Below are 11,299 nucleotides of genomic sequence, written 5' to 3' on the forward strand. Positions count from 1 at the left end.
TCAACTTAGGTTCTAATTTAGAGTCAATTTAATTAAGTTAGTTAGCCTAATTTGATAATTTAATCAACCATAAAAAAAAATCTTCTTTTTTTAATTCTAAAAAATGCAAAAAGACCAAAATATCTTTTATCTTTTATAGTGTTAAAAAACTAATCCATGTGATTAGGTCTTAAGTGGTGTAAATCATTCTAATTTGTTTTCTTCTAAAATCATGTTAAAATGGACTTATTTCTTTATATTCAATGAAATTGATAAAAGATAATAAATATGTATATATGACCATACTCTATTTTCTAAATGAGATTAATTGCTATGCACTGTCAGTGTAAAAAAATTTACACGGTTAATACATCACAATCATCTGTTTGTGTTACTTTACATGTGATTATAATAAAAGTCAAATTTCTTTAACAAATCAATGGTTGTAATTAACTGATAGTGTAAAATATGTTTGTCGGTGCATTTCAATTAAATCCCTAAATTAAAAAAACTACATATTTTTCAAATTAAAATGGTTGATTGGTGTTACACCTTATCAATCAAATAACTTAAAATCAATTCAAACACACATCAAAGGCAATTTTCTATGTCCTTGTGCATTGAAACCTTTTTTTTCAAATAAACTTTTCTCTACTCCCGATGCATTGATATCTTTTCACAACTAAAATCAACAAACACAGAATATTTTTTAGACGAACTATGGTACTTTGATCCCTCATAATGCTTGAGGATACGTAGGCACAGAGTTGTAACATTTTAGCGAGTACAACAATAAAAAAACCTTTTTTTGTTCCCCATTGTAATTATATCTTTTCTCAAAAAATAATAAAACAATTATATTGTAAATACATGAAATAAAGCATTAAGGAAAAATAGGTAACATAAGCAAACATCCCATAGATAACATAGTAAACCTAGAATTAGAGAAAGATCTCATTGAGTACAATGGAGGTGAGAGGTGCCTAACACCTTCCCCTCATTTAATCGACTCCCGAACCCTAACGTCTTATCCTCACTTTAGGTTTTATCCTTCTTTTCCTGTTCCATAGGAACGAATAAAGGACGATGGTGACTTTGTAATCTTCCATCCTCGACAGTAAGAAGGCTCAAGAGAAAGTTATGGGACCGAAAATAAGCTGAAATCAGAAGCAACTGAATTTAGTTCTAAAGTTAACTTAAGGTGAATTCATATAGGAATCACTCCAATAACTAGTCTAGGGACGCATTTATTGTACACCAAAATACTTTCTACGTCAGACATGCCCTTATTTCCCCAAAAACTAGTCTAGAAGTGTATTTATAGACTCACCCTAATAATATTTTTGTTTATTCAAAATTCAATGAATAATTCGGAAGTGAAGTTCCAAATTTGTCAAATGGAAAATTAAAAAAAAAAACATCACCTTTCATGTATTTCACAACTCAGTGAATAACTTAAAAATGCATTTTCGGATTTGTCAAGAAGAAAATTTAATAAAACATCATTTTGCATGTATGTTTCACTCATGATCATATATCACCATATATTGACCAGATTGTAGATGTTAAAGGTGATAGTAATTGTGGGTATCGTGTTGTTTCAGCTTTGCTCAATAAAGGAGAGGAGAATCATACACTTTTCCGTCAACAACTTCTCAAAGAATTGAAGGCGCGTAAGGAACCATACACAACGATGTAGCAAAAAAAAGAACATTTTGATGCAATTCAAGAATCTTTTATCCCGTGTGTTAGCGGTCTGACACCGAAAGAAAAATGGATGTGCTTCCCTGAAATGGATCATCTTATAACAAGTGCATATAATATGATGTGTAATTGATTCGACAAGATGTGGCTTATTGAAAATATTTTTTTCACTTTGAAGTGACTCACCTCAAAATCTAACCTAACGCATTATATGTATTGGGTGACTTTCAAAATCACCATATTTTATTCAAGTTTATTTGAAACTAGGATGCCCTATACCGTGAACATCATCGGTGTAGACAACTCATTGCACAAAGAAAGTTAAAACTTAGTTGGATAACTTTTTAGATAGGATGAAAGAATTTGCCAAGTTGAGCGGGTTTAAATGAGCATTAAATAAGAAAAAGTCAAAGGTGAAACCACTCATAGATATAGATTTAAGTGGTGACACATGTTTAGATGCATTTTTGTATCTAAGTAGTGACTCATTTTTTATATGTAATATTGGATTGATATTAACGATATAAAATGAATACATTTTGATATATTTTAATGTATTTTCTATTTTTCTAAATTTTTATGTTTCATAACAGATTTTGTTTCCATAATAGGTTTTGTATCCAAATAGGTTATGTATGAACAATGAAGGATTAATCCGGAACTATATTTCCAGACGCACTACATTTTCTAGAAAAATGCTAACATGGGATAATTTTGAACAGCATTTCCATATAAACCCTTTTTTACGTGATTTACAAAACGTAACAGGATTAATCCGGAAGTACATCACAGGAATATCCTCTAAGACATAATTTGGTGTCTATGGTCCATATTGATATAAAACTTGTACAAATATGATTGCCCATCATGTTGTTATCAAAACCATGTGCATAATGTCTCAATATTCATATCTCACTGTTGTCTACTTCAACCGTGAAAGACCCCTCTTGAATTTAGGTTCACATATATCATATGTCTTGTCGATCTAAAATTCACACTAGAGAATTTATTCTGTTACTCATACAATCGAAGAATTGTGAAACTCTATTATCGTTCACCCTCGATTGACAACGAATGGAAGATGCATTTCAACAAATTTGAGCTGAAGATTGATGAAAATTTAACTGTTATGTAGAGTACATTTCAACATTACAAAACAAAATGTCTAATCAAAGTGGATGTGAAAGTTACGAGATCGATTAAAAATATTCTAAAGATGTTAAATCATCATCAACCATTACTTGATGAAATATAATGTTAGATTTACATTACGGTTATCTATGTAATGTTACGTGTTTTATATACTAGTATATCATAACGACGATTGATATTAATTTATGGTGTTCTTTCTTTCCATTCTGCATTTGTTTTTGGTTTTTCAAACACATGAATTTCCAAAAATAAAGTTTCTGGTTTGTTTTGAGATTTTAGTAAGTCCAAAAATACAATTCCATTTCTTAAAAGTGTCTATAAATTTCACCAAAATGTGTGAACACCAAATAAACAATCTCCAATATTTTTCAGTAGACACCATCCCACTCAAGCATCTTTTTGTAAGTTCTGAAATGACTTCATCATTTGATCTTTGCACTGTCAATGGCAATTGCAAAACACCTTCAACTCAGCATTCTCTTAAACGTTTATAATTTATCTTTGATAAAGAATATTTTTATGTAGTCTCAACTCTTCATCAATGAAATGTGTCCTAAAAAAACACTACTAATTTCTTTTAAAAAGTTCAGTAATTAAGGATCCATTGTTTTGTCATTTTTTTAAAATGATTTTTATAATGTAACTTAATTTTATGTAAAAAAAAATTTTAAAAACTTTCATAATTAATAATTTCATTTAAATAGTTATTTTTAAAATATTATTTTAAATGTTCATCATTTCATTAAAAATAAAATTAATTTCACAATTTTAAAAAATCATTTAATTTTGAAACTATTTCAAATAATTTTTTATAAAAATCATTTTTAAGATATAATCTTTAAAAAATATATATGTTTCAATCTTCAATAATATATGTTTATATTAAAGGATGACAAAATTAGTATTTCAATTTAGAAAAAACAAATATAAAATAATTTATAATATTTTTAAAAACGATTTTATAAAATCTATTTTTAAAAATACAAAGAAAATATTCATTTTTTAAAAACTGAAACAAACAAATTTTAAGTCTTATTAAAACAGTTCAGTTGATAGTTGTGCATCAACATTATATGCATATGTTCGAAGTTGTGATATCTCATTATTTCATCTTTAAAAAAGGATGGATCTCCGTCACTAGGCTAATTGAAAAAAAAAACAATAATGAATAGTCATAATAAATGCAAGATCTCATAAACCAATTTTAAGCTTTTATTGTCACATGCCAATAGTTTTTGTAACAATCACTTATCCCTTGCAACTACTATTACCCTGGAACAATAAAAACTAGCTCGACGTGATTTATCATTTTATGGAAACCACATTTCTACAGCCATAAATGGCATGTTATCAGATAATAAATTTTACCAGAGCCTTCTAACAATCCTCCAACTTATAGCCAAAAAAATATTAATTGTACCCAAATAATCTTTTCTTAGTAATCTAACCATGAAGTGTCCCTTTCTTACCAGTTTAGAAAATATACATTTGTAAAATTAATTCATGTAAACCCAAAGAAACACACACAGGAATAAAGCTTCTGTTTTATGAAGGAAATACTGCCAGATATAATAGGAGTACTACAAACAATGCATGATCACTTTCACATCAAGATCTATCTAAAAGTTTGATCCATTATTACAAGTTCAATCAGCATCAACAAATATGGAGTACTTTAATTTAGAGGGAAAGAAAAAAAGGGAACTGAATCTGCAGCACCGTGCAAGTACAGGATTAAGTTGTGAAGCTTGGTAAATCATTCACAACTTATGCTGCAATAACAGTTTTCAATTTTTCAATTTTTTAAGTGTTTTGCTTTCATGCACCAGCATGGCCAAAACAGAAAATCATATCGCAAACTTTGAGGGGCTTTATCAGAGGCTGACTCTCCTGTCTAGTGTAACATGCAAAAGGAGGTTAAGAAAATTTTGATTTGTCAGTTTACACCACAAGCCTCGGACAGTTTAAACCACCAGACAATATCAAAAGGCATGCCATCCCATGGAAGGAGACAGTATAAAAAGACACGAGATAAATTATCTATAAATGGAAATTGTTCAAGTATAAGTATGAGAACAGAACGGGTTTTATTATGCTTACAAGTGATAGCAAGGAAAAAATCTTGCATCTTAGCATTATGACATGATTCTTATATCAAGCAATAAAATATCTTATGGCCAGGATTTCAATAATTCCTTTCTAGATTTACCAATACACTCAAAGTTGGCAAAAAGTTAATTGAATATTGAATCCATGTATAGATAGTACATCACTAATCTAATCAGGCTGAAATTTATCCTTATAATTCAGATTCGAATCCAATATTCCAAAATCCTTCTGGAGTCATAGGAGGAACATACCTATAACGATGCCTGGAAACACCATCATGATGCTCACAACGAATATTCTGCTTATTGCCATCAGGGTCCTTGCCGTCTGCATTAGGAAGAACAGCTTCGTAGAACTTCCTACATTGTTTGCAGTCAACTCCTTTTAAATTTTCACGTTCAGCCTTCTTTCTCACTGGCTCAATGTACTTGAAACTCCTTTTATTGGTCACTGTAATCGAAGATTGCTTCTTCTGGGGACTGCTTTTGGCATTCAAATCCTGTGTTTCATCATCTGAGCTGTTCATGCTAATGTCGTTTTGAATTGGTTGTGGGAGATCTTCCTTATTCAAATCCTTATATAAATTATCTCTAATATTTTCAAGAGGAGTATCAAGAAAGTCATCGTGAAGGTCATTACCGGCTCGACTTTGATGAGACCGGGTTTGTCTCCAGGAAGGTGCTGGCCGCTTTGTACCAGACACGGAGACTAACTTTGTACTGGGTGGACATTTTTGGACACCATGGAAACTTGAAGAAGAAGGAGGGCACATATTGGCTCCTTTGTCATCCTCCAATGCCTTCTTCACTTCATTTGTGTCACGCACAGCAACAAAAACTTCAGGAGGTGCAGGCCGCTTTGTACCAGACACGGAGACTAATTTTGTACTGGGTGGACATTTTTGGACATCATGGAAACTTGGAAAAGGAGGGCACAAATTGGCTCCTTTGTCATCCTCCAATGCCTTCTTCTTCACTTCATTTGTGTCACGCACAGCAACAAAAACTTCAGGAGTTCTGTTCTCAAGGCCTGAAAACGTAGAAAGTAGATAATGGGTAAGCAATTAACCTAAGCTGTACACTTCACTATTTTCAACATAGTTGTCCAACAAAATCTATGCATTTTAGTGCAACTTGATGCAGATGGATCAAAATAAAGGCCACTTCAAAATCTATCTTAGAAGGATAAAATGGAGTAAAATGGCATCTATTGAATAACAATAACAGTAGGCTTTTTTGTTTCATTATTTAAAAGGATTTAAAGTTTATGTACAGTCAAATGTAAAGCAGTTGAGAAATGATATTTCTACACCATAACCTACACTTACACCCGTATTTCACTGTTCATCAATATGGTGAACAGTGAAATATTATAATAATATATATTTTTAAAAATTAAATATTAAAAAATATTATTTTATTATTTTTTTAATTTTTAAATTAAATGATATTGATATAAAATTTTATGATTAACCAATTTTATAATTTTATTAACCAACTTTTTACATTGTATTAACCAATTTTGATGACTGCTCAAAATTTATTTGGACAACTGAACGTTTATTAACCAACTTCATAATTTTATTAACCAATCTTTTACTTTTTATTAACCAACTTTGACGTACTGCTCAAACTTTGACGTACTAGTAATCAACTTTAATATCTGGACGTGTATTAACCAACTTCGTCATTTTATTAACCAATTTTTTACATTTCATTAACCAACTTTATTTTATTACTTTAAAGACACTGTTCACGATTATTGTTTATGGGTTCTGTTCATGGGGTACTGTTCATGCACTGTTCATTTACTGTTCATTTACTGTTCATAATTATTATTTTTTAATTAATAAAAACACTGTTCACCGTATAAATACGGTGAACAGTGTATACGGTGTATGGATTAGGTGTAGAAAATGGTGTATGAATAGCATACCTGAAAACAGTTTTACACTGACATTCCATGAAAAACTACTACTTTCCCACATCACTCCACTTTTGTAAAGGTACTTTGAATTTGGTGGCATGACACAGAAAAATGGTGATCTATCATTGATGCCAGTATGAAATTGTTTTACACTGAAAGTATATGTCCACTAAACTCTATTTAAAATAGTGAAGAACAATGTTAACAAAGGCAGATGGCCTAATATGGTGGAAAACCAAAATTCCGCCATATAAACATCATGTTGCAGCCTATGATTGCTGCCAGAGAATCTGCCATGTAAAAGTGTCATAGGGCCACAATGGCGGCCTTTTGACAACACCAGAGAAGAATGGATGAAACTGATATATGTATTGGGCCCAACAGTCCAAGGAAGCCCAAAGAAGTAGACTACAACGCAAACACACAAACACACAAAGGCACCATTTGAATGGGCAGATTTCAATTGATTCCAATTTACTTACATTTCTTGTAGTGCCTTACAGATTCAATAGAGTCTGCTATAAAATTCCGTTGTTGTTAGACCCTTTCCTTTACTCTTAGTTTGTTGTATTATCCTATGCACAGCACACCTGGCACCTGAAGCAGGTAATCAGGGACCAACTCACCTATATATGAGTATTGGTAAATGAAGGAGTACAGAAGAATTTCAGTAATTTTTATTTATCCTCTTATCTCTCTCCTCTTTTGGTACTCACTCCCTGCTTGAAAGGTTTTGTGCTAAGGTTACTACTTATTACTCTATCATAAACCTAACTAAATGCAACCATCCCATTCAATCCCTCTAATTTGAGGTAAAAGATGGAACTGATTTTTTTCCATTACATCATAAAAGTATCCAAAAACAGAATAGCCAGCTTAATTCTATTCTATTTATTCCAACCTATAATCTTGGATAGCAGCACGGCGAGGCCATCCCCAAAATGGGAATGGAATGGGAAGGGCGCAGCAACCGATATTTTAATAATGCGGACACTAATACCGTTCATATTAATGAACACATAATTGTTAAAAACTAAAATAAATTAATCAAAATTCATGAAGTATCCATATTTGGAAATAAAAACCATAAGTCTTAAGCAAAACATACTTCCAAATGACAATAAAATAACATTGCTATCCTTAAAAATTAAAGGGTAATATCATATACGGCTGATGCGGCCACGTCAAAGTGGCGTTGTTCCTAATGCAATCTCATTACCTCGGTCTTTCCAGCCGAGTCACCCATCTGTGACGGAACAGCATGGACTGACACAGTTTTCTCGGTTTTTCTATTCCGTGCCGAGATAACGGCCGGAACTGATTTTGATAACATAGATTCCGACTATTGTTACATGTCCAAAAACAATCTAAGATTATGCACATAATGCAATAATATGGACTAACAACTCAACTTACCTTCAAAATCTTCCTCTAGGATTTCACACTTCACTTTAGTATTTATACAAGCACCCGTAGCTATATTACGGTCTTCAAATGCAACACCTGCAATAAGAAAAGTTTCATAAGACACAAATAACACAAAACACATTATAAACTCTCTTTAATCTAAATTTACAACAGAAATTCATGTCATACCTGCTTCTGTGATTGGACTTTGATGCTTGGCCAAATCACTCTCATTCTCAAATTTAATTTCACGAAGCATGTTTTCCTCATTGAGACCAACCTTTTGCCGAAGGTAAATATGTTGAGATTTAAGTCTCTTATACGCTTCATTCAACCGATTTCTCTTCAATTTCTCATCCCGAACCTCACACGTCAACAATTCAACTTGTTCAGAGAGCCTCTTACACAAACCCTCATTTTCAACACTCCTCAGTTCCAAATCCTCAACATCTTTAATTTTCACTCCCAATCTCTCTTCCAAATCAACAATTTTCCTCAACAGCTTCACGTTTTCACTCTCACAATTCTCCAATTTCGATATCGCTGCTTTTCCCTTCTCTTCGCACGCTTTCAGTAACGATTCTTTGGTACGAATTAGATCCACGAGGTTTTTTTGAAGCAACATACCTTCGTCGACCTCGCGCTCGAGTTCGACGATACGGCGCCGTTTTGCGTCGGATTTTTTCGAAGTGGATTGAAAATGAGGGTAGAGTTGAGAGCAGAAAACGTACTCGAGTTGAGAGATTTTGTCTTTGGCTTCTTGAATTGAAGCAACGAGAATTGTGCTGAGACCGGAGACGCGTTTTTCATCGTCGGCGACAGGGGAAAGAGGTGGTGGAGATGATTTTGAAGAGCGCGTGTGGGGTACGCTCTCTGCTAATGAGTCTTTTTCGTCCATTGTTGGTTTTTGATAGAGTTGAGTTATGAATTGCATGAAAGGGTAGTGGAAGATTTGGGGATGGAGGTGTAATTGGAGAAGTTGTGAAATTCTCGCGCGGGATTCTCAATTTCTTCTATTCTCGTTTTCAAACAATTTTTAATTTTCAAAAATTTTCTTTTATATTTTAAGTTTTTACTAGGATTTATTTGAATTTTTTACGAAAAAATTCTAGTTTTTAAAAAAAAATCCAAAATAACCCTGTTTTCAAAAAAAAATCTAAAGTACCTCACTTTTAGGAGGAGGCGGAAATTCAATTGGTGTCTCCTCTTAAAAATATAGTGCAGACACCAGTTGGATTGACTAGGGCACATGATGCAGTTAATCCAATTGGCGCTCATGTGTATCAGTTGAAAGGAGACGCCAATTGGATTGACACCTCAGTGTATTTTGCAAATTTTTTTGTTAAACGGTCTACATGATACATAATTTCGAAATAGAACCAATTGATACTAATATAAATTCCCGTTTACACAAAAAAGCCTAATGGTGATGACCGGGATCACCTAACCGACCTCCGGTTCCACATCCCCTAGCTACCCGAACCCGTGGCCCTAACCCGCGTTGATGATTCACCACTGGTGTTTGAGCATCTGATGGCCCAAGAGCATCACTAACAACTACAGGAGATGGCCTGTTGAGATAGTCAGACAAATTGGCATAGTCTTTAGTATGCATCGAAGGTGTAGCGCCATAGTTGAGTTCATGACCCGTGACAGAGTAGTTGGGTTGTGTTTGACTCATTGGTGGGCGACCGGGACGGTTGAAGGGAGACATGGGTGTGAATGATGCGTCGAGGAAATGTTGGAAAGATTGTTGGGGTGTTTGGTAGAGATAGGGTTGTTGGAGGTTTCGGTTTTGTGAGGTTTAGGCTTCTTGGCTATGATAGGAGGAGGGACGGCTGGTGTTGAATGTTTTGGCTAAGGCGGCTTTGATAGGGTGATGTGTTGGGTGCGAAGCGCTGTTGGGTCTCTGGTTGATGATCAATTTGTTGGTGGTGGTATGGGGTATGCTCTTGGTATTGGGGTTGGGTGTATGGCATGTTTGGGTTGTATGTTTGTGTGTTTGTGGAACAGAAAGTTTGACGGACAGGGGGTTGTGTGTATTCGGTCTGACAATGTTGTTAGGGGTTAGATGTTGAGGCGTCTGGTGTGTAAGTTTGTTGGCGTGGGTCGTACAGGTACATATCATCGGCGATGAACTGAAAACCAATCGATCTGTATCAAGCCATATAAGTATGACTTGGTTTTTCTTCATTTGGCATCATTGTGTCAGTTAAGACATAGTCATGGCGGTGCTTTCATTTGCGACACTCAGATCTTGCGAAGTTTTGCCATGGATTGAAGTTCCATTGATCGTTAACTTTGCGCAAATGCCATTCTCCTAGGCTTGCTGGGGGATCTGGGATGTGTTGAAGCATACCGAACTGCAACTTCACACTATCACTGTTGTGCATCTTCACAGTTGTGAATCTTATTATTGGTGTGCATGCAGTCCATACAATTGCGTCTTCTTTGTTGACTTCATGGTCATGATCCAAATTTAGGTATGGACGCCAAATGAACTGAAATGTGAAAGTAACTTGGATTATAAACTTGGTAGAAGAAGTTAACAAATTATAACGAAATAATGAGGTTATTATCCGTACATCTGTCGGTCGAAGGTGATCCAAGAGATTACGATACTGGGTAATACAGTATCTAGGACATCTGTTATAACTCATATCACGTGCCGACCATCTGCACCAAAAAGGTAAAAATATTAGTTAAAGATGATAATCGTTAAAGTAAGTAAATATATATCAATTTAAACAACTTACCTTTTTGCATACGGGAATGTGAAAGGGTTGTTGTTGACAGGCGTTAGGGATGGTAGTCTTGACCAACCCCATGTTTGGAGCAAAACAGCACATCCAGAAAAGGTAGATGTGTCTTTGTGTGAATTTTTACACAAATAACTATAAAGATAGGCCAGACAAGCGGATCCCCAACTGTAACTTCCTATTATATCTACATGTATTAGTAAAGGTAAATACATAATATGCATACTAGAACCACTACCTTCGGGAAATAAAAAAGAACCAAT

The 11,299-nt window shown here is 33.9% G+C and overlaps 1 protein-coding gene across 1 annotated transcript; it reads right to left on the reverse strand.

Annotated features, from left to right (window-relative positions):
* Positions 1-4,491: 4,491 nt before the first annotated feature.
* Positions 4,492-9,284, reverse strand: LOC127075744 (protein gamma response 1). Its single transcript, XM_051017213.1, has 4 exons — positions 8,467-9,284; positions 8,287-8,373; positions 5,196-5,973; positions 4,492-4,729 (listed from the first exon to the last, which is right to left on the reverse strand). The coding sequence occupies exons 1-4, from the start codon at positions 9,209-9,211 to the stop codon at positions 4,654-4,656; spliced, it is 1,686 nt and encodes a 561-aa protein (XP_050873170.1). The 5' UTR covers positions 9,212-9,284; the 3' UTR covers positions 4,492-4,653.
* Positions 9,285-11,299: the final 2,015 nt, after the last annotated feature.

Source organism: Lathyrus oleraceus, chromosome 4, assembly GCF_024323335.1.
Source record: "Lathyrus oleraceus cultivar Zhongwan6 chromosome 4, CAAS_Psat_ZW6_1.0, whole genome shotgun sequence".
NCBI lineage: Eukaryota > Viridiplantae > Streptophyta > Magnoliopsida > Fabales > Fabaceae > Lathyrus > Lathyrus oleraceus.